This window comes from Blennius ocellaris, assembly GCF_963422515.1.
Source record: "Blennius ocellaris genome assembly, chromosome: 5".
NCBI classification, from domain to species: domain Eukaryota; kingdom Metazoa; phylum Chordata; class Actinopteri; order Blenniiformes; family Blenniidae; genus Blennius; species Blennius ocellaris.
Window position 1 is genome coordinate 7,125,590 of NC_137654.1, and position 22,827 is coordinate 7,148,416.

The following is a 22,827-nucleotide window of genomic DNA, read 5'->3' on the forward strand; positions in this document are numbered from 1 at the left end:
ATGCTTATCTTTCACAATCGGATGTCCCTCTTCAGTTTTCAATTTTGTTGTACTATATCACAAAAGGGTGTATATTTAACCTTTATTGAAGCAGGAATAAAAACACTGAGATAGAAACGTCTTGAATAAGGAGCCCCGGCCAATCACATCCTCACAATTAAAACATTTAAAACTGAACACATCAAACTGTATACAATAGTTAACATGACGCAATGCAGATGAATATTGACGGATTTAAACGATAAAATGCCGATTTTGTAAAACCAGGTTGGACTAAAGTGCAAAAGCTAATAATTGAAGTGCATTAGTTCACTGTAAAAAGTTTGGAAACAAATGGTGATTTTGTTAAAGAAGCCAGGTTGGTTTCTGTTCGGAGGCTGTTCCAATCAGAGGGAGGCAAAAAAAGCACGACAGCATAATGACATTAAAGACGATTGATGTTTATTTTCAACTGCCATCAGCTCATATTGCATTATAAAGAGGACATTTAAAACTGAGGAATGTGCTTATCAAAAACATTTTGTGTGAATATGTAGCAAGTAATAATGTATGAGAGCATCCTGAGTGTAATAAAGCAGTTCTCTATTATTACATCCGCTACTGTTATCACTGTTTTCATGCTACTTCTTAATGTAGTCTTCCAGGTTTTTACAAAATCGGCTTTTATTACATGTAAAATGGCCAAAAACGATCCAAAGGTTTTTTATCCCCCGCCGTGGCTGATAGGCCCCGAAGGGGGATCTTGAAACAGTCTCTGTAGGTACGTCCGTACGTCCGTACGTTCGAACGTTTCTACCTATATCTCGGCAACCCCTTGGCCCACAGTGACCAAACTTCACATGTGGATACATCTCAGAGGGGGAAGGGACACTATGGTGACCTTGACCTAATTTGCATATCAAGTAGGTCACAGGGTCACGAAGTGCTTAAAAACACATTTTGGGCTCTGGAGGCCTAGGTTTTTGAGCTAGGGCTCTGAAATGTTATACACACATGATACACACTCCAGAGATAACCTCCAGTACACCAAGTGACCTGACCTTGACCTTGAAGATTGGTAGGGTCTGAAGTTTGCTCGTCATGGTTGCACAATACATGTATTTTCATATAAACATTTCTCCTCATTTCTCAGCAGTTCTTGGGCCCACAGTCACCAAACTTCACACATGGACACTCCACCTGGGGAGAAGGGGCACCATGGTGACCAGGACCTAATTTGCATATCAGGTCACAGGGTCACTAAGTGCATAAAAACACCTTTTGGGCTCTGGAGACGTATTTTGACATAGCTTATGAAGAAGACCTTTCAGATTCTACATAATTATCTACTAGGACCCATGGAACACCCTCTAGTGTACCAAGTGTGCTGCCTTAGAGCTGTTTTGTGAGAAAATATAAAGCCCTCCGGCGGGGGATTAGCCGAGCAACGGCCTTCTTGTTTCTGTTATTAAAGGTCTTAAAAAGAGAGAGAGAGACATCCAGGATGTTTGATGAAAACAATAATGAGGATTGCTCAGTAACTCATTAACCCCCCAGACTTTACACCCAGTGGCTCTCTCTCTCTCCCTCTCTCTCCCTCTCTCCCTCCCTCTCTCTCTCTCTCGTCCAGTCTTCATTCACTGGAGGTCAGTAAGTCGCGCTTCACGATTCTCTCTGATTTCACTTGTTCTGCGACCTGAACTCTTCTGATTCGTCTCCGTTTCAGTGGTGAAAATGAGCGACACAGAAAGTGACAATGAGATCTCCTTCCAGGTGAAGGTAAACTGCTCTCTTTTAAGTGTGTGTATATGTGCTGGGTGTGTGTGTGTGTGTGTGTATAAGATAAATGAAGAGAGGCCTGTGTGTGTGTGTGTGTGTTGTAGTTCCTGGGCCGGGTGGAGGCGGTTCGCCCTGAAGGCCTGCAGGTCCTGGAGGAAGCAGCTCAGAGTCTGAAGGTCTTTATTCACTTTATGAACTTCGTCTATATAAAGTCATCAAATGACCTGGAATTCACCTCCGCCGACGTTCATTGCTTTGCTTTTGATTCATGTCAGTTTTTGGATTGTTTTCTACATGTGTTTGGTTCCTGGAAGTCTCTGGGAAGATCGTTTATTGATTTAGGATGTTTTGTTCAATTCTTTTATTATAAGTTCTGGTTGTTTTCTGTATTTTTTTTAAGCTTTCTTGACATAAAGCTTGTGGTTGTTTGTGTTGTTTATCCAGTATTATTTATTTTTAAATAGCTTTAATATATGTCCTTGTTGTTGTCTGTATTGTTGTTGTTTTTTTGTTTTTTTTTATCTTTCACATAATTTCTGGTTGTTTTTAATATTTCTTTAGATTTTTTGAAAACTAGAATTTGTGGTTATTTTCATTATTTATTAAATATCATTTTTTAAATATAACTTCTGGTTATTTTTTCAGGATTTTTCTTTGTATATCTTTTATATAATTCCGTTTTTTGCTTTAGGTCATTTCTCAAAAGATTTGTGGTTGTTTTCAATTCATGATCTAGAGATTTTATATCATTTCTGCTTATTTTTCAGGTTGCTTTAAAAAAAAAAAAAAATTTCTGGTTTATTTTCAGTATTTTGTTTTTATTTTTTATTTTTTATCTTTTCTTATTTTATCTGTTACTCACTTGTTTTGTAAATATGTGAATGGCTAGAGGGGGTAGAATTTAATATCCTTCTGCTTCCTCCTACTTTACTTATGTTTGAAATAAAAATAAATGGATGAATGATTTTATTTCTGGTAGATTTGAGTCTCTTCAGAGATCATTTTATTTCTCCAGAATAAGGAATGACGTGTTTTGTTTTATTATGTTTGGTGTGAGTTTGAGAGGCTTTTTAAATTCAACTTATTTGGGATTGTTATGTGCCTGCTTGTCTTTTTTCCCAGTACTTTCTTTGGTAACCTAGAGACTCAGATGATAGTCGGGCTGCATGTCTTTATATTTAATCAACACTTGGTGAGCATTTAGACTCACTGCTGTGCTGCACAAGCGCCGATTTGTACTCCTCATGGCAGATCAGTCTGAATGAATGATGTTATTTAACACATCTCATCTTGCCACTGTCTCACTCAGACAGCAGACGATTACTCCATGGAAAAGGCAGCGAAGAAGAGCAAAGTCCATCTCTTTCTGTCCATAACTGCCATCGACGTTCTGGAAAATAAAACCAAGGTGAGGGACCGACGGTGGCTTTACTTTTGTTCACATCAAATCTGCATTTGACAGGAGTCACTGAGCCTTCCGTCCTTCGTCCCCCCAGTTCCTGCTGTACTCCTGCCCCCTCACCACCGTGTCCTTCTGCGCCGTCCTGCCCTCTTCGGCCAAAGTCTTCGGCTTCGTGGCCAAACATCCTGCTGCAGACACGTACCACTGCTACCTGTTCCAGAGCAAAGCCTTCGTGAGTCTGGCTGCAGCTTCAACTTGAGACTTAAGTTCCTGTTTAGAAAGGAATGTGTATTATAACAAAATTAATAACAATAGTGTATTGGGGTTCTGGTAGACGACTTGGAAAACAAAGTGGGGCCAAATCTGAGTGGAAGATCTTTCTGTTTTTAACTCTGTGCAGGCTCACGTGCTGGTTTCAGTGATTGGAGATGCTTTCCGAGCCTCAAAAAAGGAGGAGACGGTCAGAGGAGGCCGAGACATGATAGTGGAGGCACTGAGACATAAGGTGGGACATGGGAGGCATTTTGTCTTTTTTATTACAAACTTTTAAACATTAAATGCTTTCAAAGTTCTCTTAAGTGTTTTTAAACTTTTCTTTTCTATTCTTCGCTTGTCCCCCAGAATAAAATGCTGCAGAGAGAGAATGAAGAGCTGAAGAGAAGGCTTGCACAAAGTGACATTTAGTGTTGAACACATGTACACGCGGAGGCTCGCAATAAATCATTTGTTTTTCTTTTTGAGGGCCTTCGTCAGATTTGCAGCACAATGAAAAACGAGAAAAATGTGGGAAAAGACAGTAAAAATCTGCTTGTAAAAATGTCTTTATAATGTGTATAATGTAAATGCAGTAGCCAGACTTTGGCAGCGGGGGGCAGCAGAGAGCTGAGCAGCCAGCAGCTGTCATTCAAGAAGAAGGGTGATGAGTTCAATGTTCAACTAGTCGGTGTGTACATTTCATAGTTAGTTGATGATGGTGATGGTATTTCTAAAACTACACGGAAGAGATAAAAAAATAAATGATATGGAGAAAGTGAAGGTGGGACGCGTGGTTTTGTGACGTGTGGCTTGTAAACCGGGACAGAACACACCGCAGACGGTTAGAAACAGCACCGGCCGTCCAGCAGAACAATAAGAGTTTTACGGAGAGCCCCTGAATGCAGCGCAGCGTGAGCGCCAGTCTGTGACAGCCGGGGAGAAGCACCACGCACCGTCCGGGTACACTCCGCCCTGTCCGGGTACAAACACGGATAAACTCCGTGCGAAAGGTGCTTAAAGTTGGTTTTAATTAACGTCAAGTGAAGTTACAAGCGGCTCCAGTCACCTGAAGCTCACAGGCGACCTGTTGGACGGCTATTCGCGGAGCAGCTTGCCGCCTTCCCGGCGTTGTGTCCAGTGTCCATTGTCCGGTGTGGTTCGCCTCTTCCCGGGGCTCCATGGCTCCTCGCCCGCCGACCAGCGGCCGCTAGCTGACACGTCGCTGGGAGAGAAGACTCCCGACTCCATATGGGGACGCGGTGGTCCCGCAGCGGCAGCAGCCAGTCGCTGCTCCCGCACCGGGGAACAGGGGAGCGGGAGGCGGAGGACAGAGACTCCGACAACGAGTCGCTGGACGGGCTGGTCCGCAGGGAAGACATCGCCCAGTTCCCCTACGTGGAGTTCACCGGCAGGGACAGCATCACGTGCCCGACGTGTCAGGGCACCGGACGGATCCCGTCAGGTGAGTGGAGGCAGGGAGAGGAGCAGCATCAGGAGCTTCATCCAGAAAGATTCACTGCATGTTGTTTGTTCTGTGTTTAATCTCCTCAAGAGGTTTCGGTGTTAAAATGATCCAATAATTAATTAAATGAGCCATTAATTCATCTTCTATAAGTATCGATCCACTTCAAACTCTGGTCCGAGACTTGAGACTGGTCTGAAACTTAAGACTAGATCGAGACTTAAGACTCTTGGTCTGAGACTTGAGACTCTTGGTCTGAGACTTGAGACTCTTGGTCTGAGACTTGAGACTCTCGGTCTGAGACTTGAGACTCAGTCTGAGACTTGAGACTCGGTCTGAGACTTGAGACTCTCGGTCTGAGACTTGAGACTCTCGGTCTGAGACTTGAGACTCTCGGTCTGAGACTTGAGACTCTCGGTCTGAAACTTGAGACTCTCGGTCTGAAACTTAAGACTTTCATCTGAAACTTAAGACTCAATCGAGACTTGAGACTCGAGACTCTTTATCTGAGACTCGAGACTCTTTATCTGAGACTCGAGACTCTTGGTCTGAAACTTAAGACTCTCGTCTGAAACTTAAGACTGTGGTCTGAGATTTGAGACTCTGGTCTGAAACTTAAGACTCAATCGAGACTTGAGATTCAAAAAGCGGCTCCCAGGTTTTCAGTTCCCTGGAATCATTTGCTAATTTGGTGAACGACTCTCTTGTTGATTCCAGTGGGCTGGAACCACGTCACCGTAGCTTCTGATGCTTCTGGTGCGTGGTGATGTCATTCACCAGAGCAGGAAACATGGCGCCTAGCGGCACAAACACTTGAGGGTTTGGCTCCATTTCAGGAGGACGGAGGAAAACAGGACAACTTGGAATGTGGATATTTTATCAAAGAGGAAATACGACCAGAATACAGAAACATTTGCTCACAGCAGCCAAAACTTTGAGTGAAAAGAACCAAATCGTTTATCAAAATGTGATTGAAATTGTAAAAGTCTGATCAAGTCCCATCTGTACTGGGCCGAGACTTGAGACTGTGGCCTCAGGGAAAATGTCCTTCACAGGACTGATTATTGTGTTTCACATCACGTCCCAAGCAAACCACAACAATCTGCTCAAACTAGAACATAATATTTATGTTTTATAGAACCCTGTCTCTGGCCTTGGTGTCCCTGACGGGGACTGTTGTCCTTAATGAAACTAACTGAAGTCTTCTCAAGTGCAAAGAAATTAGAAATGCATCCAATTTCCTACTACTCTTCATATACGTTCTAAAAGTGTCAAAACGGTTCCCTTGGTGGTTTTTCATGCTCTGAAAGTGACATCCAGGTTCTAATGTGATCCTCAGGTCAGGTGAACGAGCTGGTGGCCCTGATCCCCTACAGCGACCAGCGGCTGCAGCCGCAAAGAACGTGAGTACCGTGGTAGTGGTGTCCCGGGAGGGGTGTCCTGGTGGTGTCCCGGGAGGGGTGTCCTGGTAGTGGTGTCCCGGGAGGGGTGTCCTGGTGGTGTCCCGGGAGGGGTGTCCTGGTGGCGTCTGGTAGTGGTGTCTCGTGGTGGTGTCCCCATAGTGTCCCAGTAGTGGGGTCCCCATGGTGTACCGGTAGTGGTGTCCCTGTGGTGTCCCGGTCATGGTGGTGTCCGGTCGTGGTGGTGTCCCGGTAGTGGTGTCCTGGTGGTGTCCCCATGGTGTCCCGGTAGTGGTGTCCCCGTGTTGTCCAGGTCGTGGTGTTCCCATGGTGGTGTCCCAGTAGTGGTGTCCCTGTGGTGTCCGGGAAGTGGCGTCCCCGTGGTGTTCCGGTGGTGGTGTCCCAGTCGTGGTGTCCCGGTGGTGGTGTCCCGGTGGTGGTGTCCCGGTGGTGTCCCTATGGTGTCCCGGTAGTGGTGTCTCCATGGTGTACCGGTAGTGGTGTCCCCGTGGTGTCCCTGTGGTGTCCCCATGGTGTCCCAGTAGTGGTGTCCCGGTGGTGTCCCCATGGTGTCCCGGTAGTGGTGTCTCCATGGTGTACCGGTAGTGGTGTCCCCGTGGTGTCCTGGTAGTGGTGTCCCCATGGTGTCCCGGTAGTTGTGTCCCTGTGGTGTCCCGGTGGTGGTGTCTCGATGGTGGTGTCCCAGTAGGGGTGTCCTGGTGTGGTGTCCCAGTAGGGGTGTCCTGGTGTGGTGTCCCAGTAGGGGTGTCCTGGTGTGGTGTCCCGGTTGTCCCATGTCGGATCCTGGGTGTGAAGCGTCTCCTCCTCCGCCCGACAGGAAACTGTACGTGGGCTTGTCGGTGGTGCTCTGCCTGCTGGCCTCCTGCCTCGTGGCCTTCTTCCTCTTCCCTCGCTCCGTGGTGGTGGAGGACGACGGGGTCCGCTCCGTGACGGTGCGCTTCGACCACGTCAACATGAGGGTCCAGATGAACATGACGGTACGACCAGGGCTTCAGTCTGTGTATTATACAGCTTGTCAACACTTCCACATCCAACAACGTCGTATTCTAAGTGTTTTTCCTCGGTCCTGAATGTCCTCCAGTCTAAAAGTCCCTCTACTGAGAACAGGACGTCTCTGTCTCCGTGTCTGTCCACGTTGTTTATTTAGGGCAGTCATGTAATCATGACGTGTTCTTTATTACTTGTATAATAGCTAATGATTGCGGTGGATTTATTACGATGACTCATATAAATGCTCTTAGAACCAGAATGTGACCCGCAAGGCAAGGCAAGGCAAGGCAAGGTGAATTAATTTATAGAGCACCATTCAAACAGGGCGATTCACAGTGCATTACGAAGAAATTAAAGAACTGCAGAAAAACTTTACAAAGACATAAGAAATATATTAATAAAAGAAATACATTAAAGCTTTAAAGAAATTAAAACATAACGGTTTTAAAAATGGCATAAAAAGTACAATAAATGAGGTAAGAGATTTATTAAGATAAATTTAGTAAGTAAGTAAATCTATTGTTTATTCAAAAGACAACTTTCATTCAAGAGAAAGTAAGTTAGGCAGTAAGAGGGAGCGGTTATTTCCCCACGTGATGTCATGAAGGGAAACTGATTCACCTGTATGACGACACATTCAGCTAAAAGTGGAGCAGGTGAGGAAATAAGGACACAAAATAAGCCTTCTCATGGTTTTCTATCATTTGACTGATACAAATGTTATGATCAGTTTTGTTTTGTTTGTTTTCTGTCAACGCAGAGCGATGGAAACACGACGTGTCACACTCCAGTCTGCGTTGTTTAAATTACAGGTGTTTATATCACCAGGAATTTGTTCCAGAATGTGACAATAGAAGGTCTCATTGTGGACGTTTCAGTGTGAACAATGAGAGAGAGAGAGAGAGAGCGAGCGCGCACACACACACAAGAACAAGTGAGTGTTTGTGCCACACAGCAGAAGCAGAGACGTCCTCCTGTCCTGTCCTCTGTCCTCAGAGTGTCCTGAACTTCACCAACCCCAACTTCTTCTCGGTGCTGGTGGACAGCGTGTCCTGCCAGGTCCTCTACATGAAGACGGTGGTCGGCTCGCGCCAGCTGAACGACGCCACCGCCATCCTGCCGCTCAGCCAGCGCCAGGTAGGGGGCGGCGCCGCCGCCGCTGCCGCTCTCTGCTAGTGACAGCAGCACTTCCTGCTGCGTCGCCACGGCGACTCAAGACAAATGAGTCAGCAGGAAAAGCCCCAGGCTGGTGACCCGGGAGCTCATTGGCTTTCTTCTCACTTGAACCAGTTTCACACTGGTCAGCCTGGGTCACATGTTAAAGTGTGTCACTGCGTCACACTTCCCTCCAGGAACCAATCCTGTTTCCATGACAACCAGTATGACGAGGCCATGTGCTGACGGAGTGGAAATATTCATGCGTTGTGTGGCGTTAATGCCGGAACACGTCACACTGTATTTATTTACATTGATCAAATCTGCTTCAACTGTAAGAGTCGTCTGGACTACTGAGAGCATGACGATGAGCTGCACCCACAACATGTATTTGTTTGTTTGTTTATTCATCTGTGTTTGTCTACAAGCCTCAGGACTTCATGTTGTAAGTGAAAGAGTTTGAAAGTTTGAAGAAGCGAGTCGCTCGAAGCAGCAGAAACAGAATCCGTCATGTTTTAAGCTGCAGGATTCAAAGTGAGAAGAAAAAAAACAGATGAGCGGCTTATGATCTCTTAAAGTGGTAGTACCGCTTTAATTGTGTCATGCAGGAGCTCTGACAGTGTGTGTCCTGCAGGTGAACTACACCGTGAGTGTGGAGATCGGCAGCAGCGCCCCCTACGTGTAGTAAGTATTGTGCTGCTCAGACTCCTGAGAGGAAGCAGCAGGACTCACCAGGTGACCTTGTGTTTCAGCGCCTTCTGCACCATGCCCAGCATCAAGGTCCACAACATCGTGGTCTTCATGCAGTGAGTCTGCAGCCGTCACTCAACAACAACAACAACAACAATCAGTGCGGACACTTCAGGCCGTTTGGTAGCTGTTAAAGACGTCCGTTTATTTCAAACTAAAATAATCACACATTTTTATTAAAATAAATAACATTTTCTTACAAACTCGTTACATCAAAAGAAACTCAAAGTTGTAAAAACTTCATCTTCCTGCCAGAATAGAAAGTTGAAGGTTGATTTATTGTGAAGCTTAATGTTCTTCCTCTGATTCATGTGGAAACTTTAACTGTGACTCCAGTGAAGAATAGAAGCTTTAACTGTGACTCCAGTGAAGAATAGAAGCTTTAACTGTGACTCCAGTGAAGAATAGAAGCTTTAACTGTGACTCCAGTGAAGAATAGAAACTTTAACTGTGACTCCAGTGAAGAATAGAAACTTTAACTGTGACTCCAGTGAAGAATAGAAGCTTTAACTGTGACTCCAGTGAAGAATAGAAGCTTTAACTGTGACTCCAGTGAAGAATAGAAGCTTTAACTTTGACTCCAGTGAAGAATAGAAACTTTAAGTCTGACTTCAGATGTGGGAACAAAAACAAGAAAACAAAATCAGTAAACAAATAAACATGGACCCATGGTGTCAGAAAAGGAGGACGAGCTCCTCGTTGGAGCTTTTGAATGTTAAAAAACGAAGCATGGTGACTTTAGTAGTTTTTCAATCTGTAAACATTCTGTTCAGTTTAAAGACGACTTGAGACGTTTAGTGAATTTGAATTGAACATAAATGTAAACGTTATTGGTGGAGCGGGGAACATGTGACCTCGTTACCGTGGGAACGTCAGGAACTCGTTAATATAGTTTTTCTCTCTTCTTTCTTTCTTTCGCTCTAGCTGCTCCGTAGTTTAACAACGTCAAACACACAAAGTATAAAAAGTTGTTGAGAAAAGCTGCAGCAGTTTGATTAAACACGGTGACGGATTAGACCGTAACACCTGCCAGTGGTTTATCTCATGCAGTCTTGGTGGCTTCATCTGTTTAAAAATGTTGTGAGTGTGATGAAAGTCAACATGTCTGAACGGTGTCTTTAAGAGTGTCGGTAACCGTTGGAGACGCTTCCTGTCTGTAGTGACTGGGTGAAACCGTGAAGCACTTTTTATAGCGGCTTCTTCCTCCTGGAGGCCGGAAGCAGATGTTGAACATCAGTCTGGCTGCTCTGGGAGCGTCGTGTGGCGCCACCCAGTGGAAGAGCGGAGAAATGTGGCGGTTATTTCCTGCTCTGATCCACATGTCAACACCTCTCTCTCTCTCTCTCTCTCTCTCTCTGTGTGTGTCTCTCTCTCTCCCTCTCCCCCTCTGTTTCTCTCTCTCGCTCTCTCTGTGTCTCTGTCTCTCTGTCTCTCTCTTCCTCTCCCCCTCTGTTTCTCTCTCTGTCTCTCTCCCTCTCCCCCTCTGTTTCTCTCTTTGTCTCTCTCTCTCTCTCTCTGTCTCCCCCCTCTGTCTGTCTGTCTGTCTCTCTCTCTCTCCCCCTCCCTCTCTCTCTCTCCCCTCCCTCTCTCTCTCTCCCTCCAGAACCACAGTAAAAACCTCCTACATGGTGAGAAGGTCCCAGAACAGCCTGGAGGCGTACCGCTACATCGACTGTGGTTCTAACAGCACCTCCCCCCCCCACCGGGGGCTCTTCCCCCCACACCCCCCCCTGCTGTGAGCTGCACACGCCAGACTTGTTTACACCCAAGACGACGACGACAACAACAACAACAAGCTTCTGAAGACGACACTCTTTTTGCACCCAGAGCCTCGCAGCAGGACACGCCCACTCAGGGTCCCGGGTTCGACTCCAGGGGGAGGGGCCGGGATTAGGGGCGGGGTTTAGTCTGAGAGAGTAGTAGAGGGATTAGGATTTACTGTGGAGGTTGAAGAAAAGGGTTTCGGGTTGTTTTCTGGGATTAGAGGTTCTGGTTTGCGTCAGACTCTTGACCCCCCCAGTTTAGTGTGTGAGTGGGATTAAGACCAGGGCCTACTGGGCGGGATTAGGATTCAGATTAGATTAGGGTTTTGGTGGGTGGGATTAAATTCTTTACATTAAAGAAGTTTTAAGGCAAAAATGTGGATTATGGAGGTGAAACTCGTGGGTTGGTCAGGATTGGGGATTAGGATTATTTAAGAGGGTTTAGAAGTTTCAAAGTAAGATCTTGGGTGTTTGGAGGTTGAATTAGGACAAAAAGGGTAAAAAGCCAGATTAACGACCTCAGAGAGAGCAAACGGCTCCTGTCTTCACTGGACTGAAGTAGAACTGGAGTGGAGGAGCGTCCACCGGCAGGACGGACGGGACGGGACCGTCCACTGACCGGCGGACCTGGAACCTGCTGAGTTTGACCCACTGGAAACCAGGACACTTGTTTTGAAAGGAGCAGCTGCTGCAGCCGTCTTCCCTCGCTTTTTTTTCTTTTAAAAAAAAAATCCAAAGCATTTAATTTCAAGCTTGATTCTGTTACTGAAAGTGAATTAAAAGTATTGAGAATTAAAAAAGAAAAGACTAAAAATGGATGTTTGTTGTTTTTTTCGTCAGGTCGTCAATATTTAAAAAGCTGAACTGTCGATGAAAAACGTAGAAGTGGGAAAGTTGTCGTCTGTTGCCGGGTCGGAACTGAAACTAACCTGGTGAAACTCAGTGTTTAGGAGTCCATCGTTAGTATCTCGGCTCTCTGCAAACGTTTTGATGCTCCTGATGAGGCGGGATTAGTGACGCCATGGAAGTCCGGCAGAAGAAAAAGTTTGGAAGAAAAAAAATAAGAACTGGAGCTTCATATGATAATGTTTGCGCCTCGCCTCTTAAAGGGACAGGCACACGGAATTAACATATTTCCTCCATTTGACCCCAAATAAACACAAACTCACTTCTCTTTAGTTTCCTTTTTTTTAATTCTTCATGTTTTTACATAGAAAATAGCAGAATGTCCTTCTCAAACATACAAATGTGTCCTTTATTTAATTTTTTTTAACCGTCTCATATGTTGTCCTATAGCTGCATGTGAAAATATATTACTACATAATAAAGACATCAACAAGGGAAAAAAAAAACCCAACCACAATATATATTATCGCTGCTGTAGTGTTGTTTTGTGTTTTTTCTTCTACTGGACAAGGCGACACACTAAATGACTGCAGAGTACAAAATAATAAGTAGAAAAATATAGCAGGATAAAAAGCTTATTAATACCAGAGTGCTTCGTCTTTGGTTAAGTACGTCCGTCTGCTTTGTTTGTTTTCTTTGTCTTCGCTGCTTTTCACGCCGGGTACACATGCTTGTCTTTATATCTATACACACACTCTCTCACACACACACACACACTCTCTCACACACACACACTACCGACAGGTTAGAAACTTCCGGTTGACCTTCGCTTGAGTTTCTCCCTTCGCTCCGATGAGAAAAGTGAGTAAACAAACAGGATTGTCAGCGATGATTACCGAGTGTTAAAGGTGCAGAGCTGCTGTACAAACGTCCAGTAAAACGACAACATCCGTCCTTTGGTCACCGTCTCATACGGAACATAAACACCGGCGGGCTTTAGATTTGTTTTTCAACAGTGCAAGGAAATAGACTGTATCGGAGGAAGCATTTAGCGTGGCGCGCCGTCGTCGGTTCAACGAAACTCAAAGCTGCTCGGCGAACCGTCAAATATTTTTTCTTTTTTTAGATCAAACATTTCTGCCAAGTTTTGGTTTAGCATTTAGCGTCGACTCTACGCTATTAGCTGCAGCGGCTCACGACAAACAAAACGGCCTCCAGTCTGGATAAACGGCACTTGTGACAGTTTTTCTTAATATCCATGTGACGAAATCTGTAATATTTTGTTGTTGTGTTGAAGAAAAGTGAGTCGTCGGTCGAGACGCAGAACCTGGAGGGATTACCGTATTCCCCAGACTATAAGTCAAAAACACAAAATTGTAATAAAAAAAACCTCTGTGATTTTGTTCCTCAGCTTTTAGCCCCACGTTTATCCATTTTCTTCTTTATCGCAGTAAAAGATTCTCACTTTCTCTTTTTTTCTTACATTAAATTCTTCGGTGGACAGTTTTCTTTTTGGAAACATTCTTGCTGCTCCTTCAGTCAAATACGGTACTACTGGAGGTTTTGGTATAGCACTTGTCATACAGTGACATCTAGTGGTTCCAGATTGTGTGCACCGGTGTGTTTTTGATATTAATCTATGACCAGTCAAACAACAAAACAAAAAAAAAAAGGGGGGGGTGGGGGCTTATAGCCTAGAAAATACGGTAGCAGCAGCCGGTACCGTGTCCTGATGTTCCGGCAACAACTTCTTCCTCCTCCGACCTTCTTCAACCTGCTCCGTCACCACGAGGCGCAGCGCGCTGCACTTGCTGTTTGCTTTTCTTTCTTACTTTGAAGAGTTTCCCATCAAGTCTGTGTGCTAATTTAAATGTTGACAAAGAAACCTGTGGACTGGTTTCTCCACCGCGCCGGGCGGCGTGGCTCCTGCAGGACCGTTGGAGGAAGCGGCTCCACCACGCCTCAGTTTGTTGGTTTAAATCTGAACGGCGCCGCCTCGTCTTCCTCTGAAGCCTCGTCGTCCTCCGGAGGGCGCTGGAACGCTACAGAAGCAGGTGGTGGACGGTGGGATCCGGGCGAGGTGGGGGGCGACCCTCCTCACCCTCCTCGCCTCCTCACCTCCTCACCCTCCTCACCTCCTCACCCTCCTCGCCTCCTCACCCTCCTCGCCTCCGCCTACCGGCGCTGGGACAACATGACCTTGTTGATGAAGTTGACGATGGCGGAGGCCGGCTGCTCCGGGTCCAACTCGGCAAACAGGTGACACACGTTCTCCGCCACACTGCCCGGCTTCTTGGCCACGAAGCCAAACACCCTGAGAGGAGCAAAGACAGGAGGTGAGCAGGAGGAGGAGGAGGATGAGGAGGAGCAGGAGCAGGAGGAGGCTGAGGGAGAGGAGGAGGAGGAGGAGGAGGGGGAGGAGGAGCAGAAGGAGGATGAGGGAGAGGAGGAGGAGGAGGAGGAGGAGGAGGAGGATCAGGAGGGAGAGGAGGAGGAGGAGGAGGAGCAGGATGAGGAGGAGGAGGAGGAGGAGGAGGAGGGGGAGGAGGAGGAGGAGGAGGAGGAGCAGGAGGATGAGGAGGGAGAGGAGGAGGATGAGGAGGAGGAGGAGCAGGAGGAGGAGCAGGAGGAGGAGTTCAGCGGAAAGTATTGATGAAAACGTCTGAACTTCTGAATCTGTTCTTTGTTTTGGTTCTGGGTTACATCAGTAATCGGTGCTTATCTAATCTCGTGTTTCTCTACTGATGATTTCTACCTGTCAGCTGGACCTTCTCATGCTAGTTACCTCACTTTACACGTACAAACATTGAATTTTAAGTTTATTTCCCCAAAATCCAGCTTCAGCTTGATTTTCCTCCATTTGAATATTGGATCATAGGAGCTACATTCAGAATCTGCTGTGTCTGTGTGAGCTGGACTGGCTCCGCCCACACACGCCCATCTTGGGAAGAGGAGGAAGTACTTCCTCCCGTGGTGCCATGTGCCAGAGCAGAGCTGCCTGATTGTGGGAGGAGTCAAAGGGGAGGAGCCTACCTTGATTGTGATTGGCTAAACCCCCGATGACACTATGTAGGGTTTGATTTCTGATTGGCTGGTTGGAGCAACACACTTTTTAAAACCTGGAACAAGCCAGGGAGAGAGAGGACACACTTTCTTTACTTCTGGGGCGTCGTCATGGAGACGATTAGTACTGCTGGGGAACCAGTAGAAAGTGAATTTTGCATAATTGACCTTTAATCTCAGCAGCTAGAAAGTGAAGCTTTTGTCCACCTGTACAGTGGAAGTTGACGATCGGTCAAGTGCCACTTCCTGACAAACTTTTTCTGGACTTGTGGTCGTCTCTGGCCAAAGCGTCCGGCGTTAGCAAAGCGAGGTGGAGGAGCAGCGGTTATGTAACAGCGGATTTTACAAACTCAATCATGTTTGCTGGAATGATTTCTGGCCGAGGCTCACACGCAGCCTGACGCCATGCAGAGATCCTCCGCACACACACACACACACACACACACACACACACACACACACACACACACACACACACACACACACACACACACACACACACACACACAGTCAGAGCACTTACTTAACAGCGGTGTTGTCTGAGTTAGTCCACCTACAGCCAAGAGAGAGAGAGAGAGAGAGAGAAACTGGACTAAGACACACACACACACAGGCAAGAGGTGGAAACACCAAGCGGCCGCCATGCTGGCCCGCCCCTAACGAGGCGGCCGCCATGCTGGCCCGCCCCTAACGAGGCGGCCTCATGCACCATCGCCGCCGCCCTACAGGCGGGCGCGGACCATGCGAGACGCAGAGCTGGTTTCCCCACCTCCTGTCCTTGGGGTCGACGCTGCTGAAGGTCACGCTGCTCACGGGGTAGTGCCTCCGGAAGAAGACCCTGCGGGGCCAAAGCACAGTGAGGAGGAGGGAGGAGTGAGGAGGGGGGGGGGGGGGGGGGGAGCTCGGGGCCAAAGCAGAGTGAGGAGGGGGGAGGAACTTGGGGCCAAAGCACAGTGAGGAGGGGGGGGGGGGGAGGAGCTCGGGGCCAAAGCACAGTGAGGAGGGGGGAGGAACTTGGGGCCAAAGCACAGTGAAGAGGGGGGGGGGAGGAACTTGGGGCCAAAGCACAGTGAGGAGGGGGGAGGAGCTCGGGGCCAAAGCACAGTGAGGAGGGGGGGGGGGGAGGAGCTCGGGGCCAAAGCACAGTGAGGAGGGGGGGGAGGAGCTCGGGGCCACCAGAGTGTCGGCGGAGCGGCCCCCGTACCTGCGCTGGCTGTCCGTCAGGGTGATGCCCTGCGACGTCACCTTGAACTGGACCACGGTGGCGGCCGGCCGGGGGCTGCGGCCCAGCGTGGCGTCGGTTGCCTTGGCGATGGCCTGGGGGCCGGTTAGGGACTCGGTCTCCACGGAGTTCAGGTAGAGGACGTTGCAGGCTGAGGGAGGGAGGGAGGGAGGAGGGAAGCGCAGGAGCGTCAGTTGGGACTGGATTGAGGAGCATCACTGGGGACGTGAACGGGCAGGAGGTGGGAGGAGTCACCTGCTCCTTGTTTCAGCAGGTCTGCCGCCGTGCTGATGTTACTGACCGGCTGCACCTCCTGCACGTCTCCTATCAGATCTGAAACAGCCACAGAGGAAACGACGCCGTCACGGGACGGACACACTGGCGGGAAGCTGTGGGGAGGGGGAGGAGGAGCAGGAGGAGGAGGAGGAGCAGGAGGAGGGAGGGGGAGGAGGAGCAGGAGGAAGGAGGGAGGGAGGGGGAGGAGGAGGAGGGGGAGGAGGAGCAGGAGGAAGGAGGAGGAGGAGGGGGAGGAGGGAGGGGGAGGAGGAGGAGGAGGAGAAGGAGAGGGAGAGGGAGGGGGAGGAGCAGGAGGAGGAAGAGGAGGGGGAGGAGGAGCAGGAGCAGGAGGAGGAGGAGGAGGGAGGGGGAGGAGGAGGAGGAGGAGGAGAAGGAGAGGGAGGGGGAGGAGCAGGAGGAGGAAGAGGAGGGGGAGGAGGAGCAGGAGGAGGAGGAGGAGGGGGAGGGGGAGATGGAGGAGGAGGGGGAGGAGGAGCAGGAGCAAGAGGAGGAGGGAGGGGGGGATGGGGAGGGGGAGGAGGAGGAGGAGGGGGAGGGGGAGCAGGAGGAGGAGGGGGAGGAAGAGGAAGAGGAGGAGGAGGAGGAGGAGGAGGAGGAGGAGGAGGAGGAGGAGGAGGGGGAGGAGGAAGATGAGGAGGAGGGGGAGGAGGAGCAGGAGGGGAGGGGGAGGAGGAGGAGGAGGAGGAGGAGGAGGAGGAGGAGGAAGATGAGGAGGAGGGGGAGGGGGAGGAGGAGGAGGAGGAGGAGGAGGAGGAGGAGGAGGAGGAGGAGGAGGGGGGGGAGGGGGAGGGGGACGGACACACTGGCGAGCCACCGTGGGTTCCAGGACAGAGGGCCCACCTTTCTCCGGGACGGTCAGCGAGCAGGGCAGGGAGATGGGGGGTGATGGAGTGCTGGGAGACCAGCGCAGACAGACTCCCTGTGGAGAACACAGACGTCAGGAACAGGATCATGTCTTTCATCAGGACCAGGGTTCGTCTGTCAGTCTGACGCTTTAGTGTCTCTGAGAAGAACCACTTGTTGTGGACGTCAGAGGGGAAAAGCTCTCCAGGGGATTCATCTATTAATTGTTGTGAAGCACCCGGAATGAAAATGACGTGCGCCAAACGCACGCACTTCACTTTTCCAGATCCCAGTCCACCTGGAAGGTTGACGGTTCAACTCCCTCTTCAACTCGCCCACTTTCTACCTTAATGCTCAATGCAAAGTGCCAAATCAATATATTTTTACATCTCAATCAGCTGATCGCCGGCATTTGACGGCAAATCCTGACAGGAAAGACGAAGAAAAGGAATTTTACGGAGGGGGAAACAGTGATGGAGGAGGTGGAGGTCAGGAGATGATATTAGTTGGTGGTCGGGGAAGTGGAATCACTAATGATAGAAAAAACAAGCGATCAGCAACTTGTCACTGCTGGAAACAGTGTGAGAGTCTCAGAGAGATCAGAGACTGTAGAGGTGGAGCAGAAGAGTCTGATCTGAAGGTGGAGGTCAGAGGAGGGGGACATTATGGGGGCACTACCGGATCACACTGCTGGAGGCAGTAGTGTTCCACTGAAGAAACATCTCCAGCCCTGCAGCTTGGCTGTTTACAATCACGTGGATCTATAAGTCTGATGTTTGAGGACATTTAATGTACGAGATGACTCAGGATCAATTCTCCACCTCACCATCAGCACCACCAGGTTCCCCGTCTCCACAAGGTTCAAGGTTGTCGTACCGGTACCAACACTCTCCTGCAGAGTTAATTTTTTTTAAATCACACACTTTGCGTGGGAAGTGGCGTACGTATCTTTCAGGACCTGTTTTGTGCTCCAGCAGCCTTTCTAGAGTCAGAAGTTGGTTAAAGAAAAAACAAGGCGTTGGAGAAACTCACCGAAGTACGGCTCATTCTGACACCCTTTGATCTTGACCCCTCGAGGGCCGGTCTCTATGAGGAAGTGTCTGACCAGCTGCTCCAGAGGGTCGCTCACTGCAACATCACATCCACGGCTTTGAGTTTCCACTTTCAAAGAAAGCGACGGGACGAGTCGTGACGTGTGACAAAGTGAGAGAGCGTGAGCTACGGATCTGACCTTTGCTGCTGTGGTTGTTGGCGTTGGCAGGGGGCGTGGCCACCTTCAGCGCCAGGCCATAGGCCCCCTGGAAAGAGTTGCTGTCCCGGATCAGGAAGGCTCCCGGCTCCCTCTCCTTCAGAGCTGCGATGGCTGCGGTTGCAGTCAAACACCGTTAGGAAAAGAACCGACGGGCTTTTTTTTTTTTGTACGTAGATAGAAGGAAGATGAAACATGAAAGGCTGACCTTGCTCCCTGGAGATGCCGGGCTTGTACCAGAACCTGGAACTGTCCTGGACAAACTTCACGCTGACCCTGTTGACACTTTCTGCCTCCAGAGACGCCGCCGCGTCGTCGCTCTGGCCACCGGGGGGAGCCATTTCCCCCACGGTGGGCGAGAAGGTGACGTGGTGCTGGTGCTGGCCGGCCTGCGGAGCGTGGGCGGGGTGGCCGGGCCTCGCCCCGTCCCCGGCGGGGGGGGTGGCCGGGCGCCGGGTGGCGTTTCTCGGGCAGCGGCGGCTGCGGGTGAGGGAGCGGGATGGAGATGGTGGAGTAGTTGGAGTGCAGCGGCGGAGCGTGGCCGGGGTAGAAGTGCCTCCTGCTAGCGTCCGGGGCCCCCCCGTGTTCGGCGGCGGGCTGGTGGAGGAGGTGGAGGTGGTGGTGGTGGTGGGGGTGGTGATGCGGCGGCGTGTGGTTTGGGTGGTGGGGTTCCGACCCGCCCAGCATCAGCCTCCTGCCCAGGGTGGCGAAGCCGGGAACCGGGGCGTCGGAGACGGGGGAGCCCTCCGTGCTGCCGGACGCAGGCTGCAGGGGCGAGGCGGCGGGTTCGGAGGTGGGGGCGCCGCCGGGTTTGGGGTCTCCGCTCGGCGGCGCTCCGTCGACTTGTGCCGAAGCCGGTGCTGTCGTCTGGGTTTGGCTCTGAGGGCGGGGTTCAGCCGGGGGCCCGGCGGGGGCGTCTGAAGGACCGAGGGCTAGCGGGTGAGGCTCCAGGGCCGCGGCGGGAGGAGGCGGAGTCTGGCGGTGCCTCTCGGCGGGGGCGTCTGGGCTACAGCGGTGCTGTTGGGGAGCGACGGGGGGAGAGTCTGTCGGGCAGCGGCGGGGCGGTTCGGACGGCGCGGCTGCATCTCTGGCCGCCGCCGCCGGCTCAGTCTCGCCGCCGCGGCGCTCCAGGGCCTCCGGGAGGATTTCACCTCCAGGATAGTGTCGGTCCGGAGGCGGAGACGTGTCGCAGTCCAGGATGTCTGTGGTCCGGATGTCGTACTCTCTTCCTCCTGGACCGGGGCTGGAGACACACCATAGAACATCACAACCTCTTTAACCTGCTGGAAACATCTTCATTTAACTCTGCAGCAAAATGCTTTACAACAATTCCTAAATGTTGGCATTCTAAAAGTTCTATGCAAATAAACATACAATGTTTTCCAATAAGTCACATCTGGTAAAAAAAATAAAACACTCTGATAGTATGTACTGATATATTTGGATGTATAAATGACATGAAACGACTGAATTAACAGGAGTTCAAGTTTCCTTCAAAGTCTCTCCTGAGACGTTTTTCTCTCAAGTTGCTACAAACATGTTTATCTCGGTAAGTCATGATAGAGGCCAGGCGCCGTGAAAAAATATAACCACAAATATGCCGTTTTGGTCATTTTGAATTCTTCCTGGTCACTTTACATCATCTCACTGCGCCTTTGTGAATTCCTGTGGTCGGTCTGTATATTTTCTTGACCCCTTTCTGCTTCTCCGACTTTTTTATTGGCTTTTTTGGCCAGTTTGAGTGACTTATCTTCCTTCAAACTTATTATTATTATTTCACAGTCGTGTGGCGTGATTTGTGTGACGAAGCTTGTCATGTTTTCACAGGAGTCCGCAGTGCTGCTCGAGGACCTGCGGGGGGCGCTCATTGCTCAGCTTGTAAGTGGTATTTACCACAGATGACGTAATCTTGGGAGTTTTTGTGAAATATGAGCGGAGACATGTTCTGAACTTTTGCACTATTTCTGCAGTCACTCACTTGTTTGTTCAGCAGCAAATCGCAATTTTAGCAAATTTATCAAAACCAACATTGTTCTGAAGCATTTTCTAATGTGTGTAATTAAATGAAGGCATCCTTTTATGTTTATTACATTATTTTGCGAAAGCTTAACTGTTAATACCTGGTCATATGTTAGTATTAATCCCATCAACGGCCTGCTAGTAATTATTGCTGACTCAGCCTCTGCAGTGTTTAGTTGGACTACTGTCCCGCTCGGTGGACTACCTCTCCTGTGTGCGCAGGGGGCTGCTGGTGTGAACGGGGGTGGGCGGTCCGGACATGTCGGACGGCGTGGAGCATGCGGCGTGAGCGTCTCTGTGGGGCCTCTTGAAGGAACCCTGGGTAATGTGATCCCTCCAGCCCACGCTCTCACCGGAGCTGCGGAGACCATCTGGGAGGAGGAGAGAATGACGGACACTTTCAAAACAAATACGGTGTCGGCCGGCGAAAACTGTGCAGGACTTGTATTTATGCTCCGGCTTCACTGTATAACTTGACTGGCAGTGACCGGCGGTGTGAGTAACATGTGTCGACATCTGGAGAGCGAAACCCTGGTTTTGTCAGTGTGCCGTCGCCATGGAGGATAATTGAATCCCTCTGTGTTCCCGTGAAAGGAAAACATGTGACTCACCGGTGTGTGAGTCTGAGCTGTACGACTGCTGTGAGTCTGGGTGGTGGTGGTGGTGGTGGCTGTGCTCCGCTGGCCCGTTGCCATGGCTACAGGAGCCCGTCACGGAGGAGGCGGGGGGCAGCGGGGACGTGGACTCGGACTGGTAGCCCGAGGCGTAGCCCCTGCTCTCAGACGGCGAGGGCTGGTAGGGCGAGCAGGGGCAGGCCTGGCGGGGCGTCTGGTAGCCGCTGCTGCTGCTGCTGTACTTCAGGTCCAGGTGGGAGTGGGCGTGGGACCGCGAAGCCTCCGGGTAGGCCGGGTGACCCGACGGCAAGGGGTCGAAGGTGAAGGCGGGGAGGCCGTGGTCCTGGGGGCCGTAGGACGCCACCGTGGCTCTCCTGTGCCAGTACTCCGCCTCCCTGTCGCGCTCCCACTGCAGCTCCGCCTCCCAGTGGAGGGACAGCTCTCGCCCCCGCCTCGGCCCCGGCTCCCGCTCCCAGTGGAGGTCTGACCCTCGGGAGAGCTCCGCCTCCCTGGCTCTCCTCAGCCCCGCCTCCCTCTGCTGAAGCTCCGCCTCTCGGTCCCAGTGGTAGCTGTCGGCGCGGTCCAACCTCAGGCCGTGATAGGCCGCCGAGTCCTCCCTCCTCACGCTGCAGTCCCTGCACGGGCAGCCCGGGGGCGCCAGGCCATCCATGACCATGATGTCGTGGTAGGTGGGGCTGGCGGAGGGTTTCGGGTGGTGCGGGTGCGGATGGTGGTGGCCGTGAGGCGCGTGTGGGTGGTGGTACGGCGGGTAGTCGTCCTCCGGACAGCAGAGGCGGCCCGGGGCCGACAGAGGGTGGTGAAGCGGGTGGGGGTGGGGGTGGGGGTGGGGGGTGATGTCAGGTGACGGGTACGGACAGATGTGTCGGGACGGGGGCACCTCGGAGCAGGAGCGGTGCAAATAGTGCGGGGGGGCCGCCCTGTCGGTCCCACACCAGGTCCGGGGGAGGGAGGGTCTGGTGGGGGTGGGGGCTGTAGTGCTGGCAGAGATCCATGTGGGACGGCGGGGCGGCGGGGTTGGGGCTGGCGGAAGGCGTGGCCCCGTGGTGGCCGTTGGTCCCGGGGGCCCGGTCGAGGCAGTAGCCGTTGGGCATCAGAAGGGTGCGGTCGCAGCCCGGCTCGGCGCAGCGCTGGGACCGGTAGCCGTCCCGGCAGGAACAGGACCGACTGAGGCTCAGGGTGCCGGTTCGCTCCGACGGCAACGAGTCCCCGTCGTCCAGGATGGCGGTCTCTCGCTCGCCGCCCGGGTTCCCCTCGATTCCCCCGAGGAGACGCTCCAGCTCCTCCCGCTCCTGCCTGGTGGGGGGCGGCGGGCGCACGGCGTCGTCCTGGCGGTCTGGGTGGAGGGACGACTGGTTGAAATGGAGGGGGTGGGCGGAGAGGGCGGAGAGGGTGGAGTCGGACCCCTGAGCGATCAGGTGATCAGGCTTGTCTTCGGCCAGGCCCGCCCCCGGGCCGCTGCCATTGGTGGAGGTGAAGGAACCCGAACTGGGACCCCGACGCTTCTTTATCTGAGCGTAGAGACTTCCGTCCAGAGGCCCTCTGGTGTGGGCGATATCTGAGACACAAAAACACATTCCTACTGGATCATTAAAAAAAAAATTACTTCCAATAATCAACAAACTGACCAACCAGTATCTTGTAATTCCCCTTTTGTACCAGAAGAAGTGAACCTCTTGGGTTTGGACCTGACAGCTGCA

At 50.9% G+C, this 22,827-nt stretch overlaps 2 protein-coding genes across 2 annotated transcripts in view; one reads left to right on the forward strand and one right to left on the reverse strand.

Moving 5' to 3' along the window:
* Nucleotides 1-4,356: 4,356 nt before the first annotated feature.
* LOC308130861 (transmembrane protein 106C-like) lies at nt 4,357-11,748 on the forward strand. The gene is made up of 8 exons (XM_080497363.1): nt 4,357-4,877; nt 6,217-6,280; nt 7,116-7,275; nt 8,285-8,425; nt 9,078-9,127; nt 9,196-9,249; nt 10,797-10,928; nt 11,021-11,748. The coding sequence occupies exons 1-8, from the start codon at nt 4,664-4,666 to the stop codon at nt 11,085-11,087; spliced, it is 882 nt and encodes a 293-aa protein (XP_080353489.1). The 5' UTR covers nt 4,357-4,663; the 3' UTR covers nt 11,088-11,748.
* Nucleotides 11,749-12,136: 388 nt separating this feature from the next.
* The window catches only part of tns2a (tensin 2a), a 68,414-nt gene continuing 57,723 nt past the window's right edge, over nt 12,137-22,827 (reverse strand). Inside the window, 14 exon segments of the mRNA XM_080496413.1 lie at nt 12,137-14,116; nt 15,389-15,418; nt 15,635-15,703; nt 16,070-16,238; nt 16,343-16,420; nt 17,225-17,264; nt 17,266-17,303; nt 18,260-18,355; nt 18,459-18,590; nt 18,685-18,863; nt 18,865-19,719; nt 20,701-20,866; nt 21,107-22,040; nt 22,042-22,685. Of these exon segments, the coding sequence (XP_080352539.1) occupies nt 13,978-14,116; nt 15,389-15,418; nt 15,635-15,703; nt 16,070-16,238; nt 16,343-16,420; nt 17,225-17,264; nt 17,266-17,303; nt 18,260-18,355; nt 18,459-18,590; nt 18,685-18,863; nt 18,865-19,719; nt 20,701-20,866; nt 21,107-22,040; nt 22,042-22,685 (3,569 nt within the window). The 3' untranslated portion in view covers nt 12,137-13,977.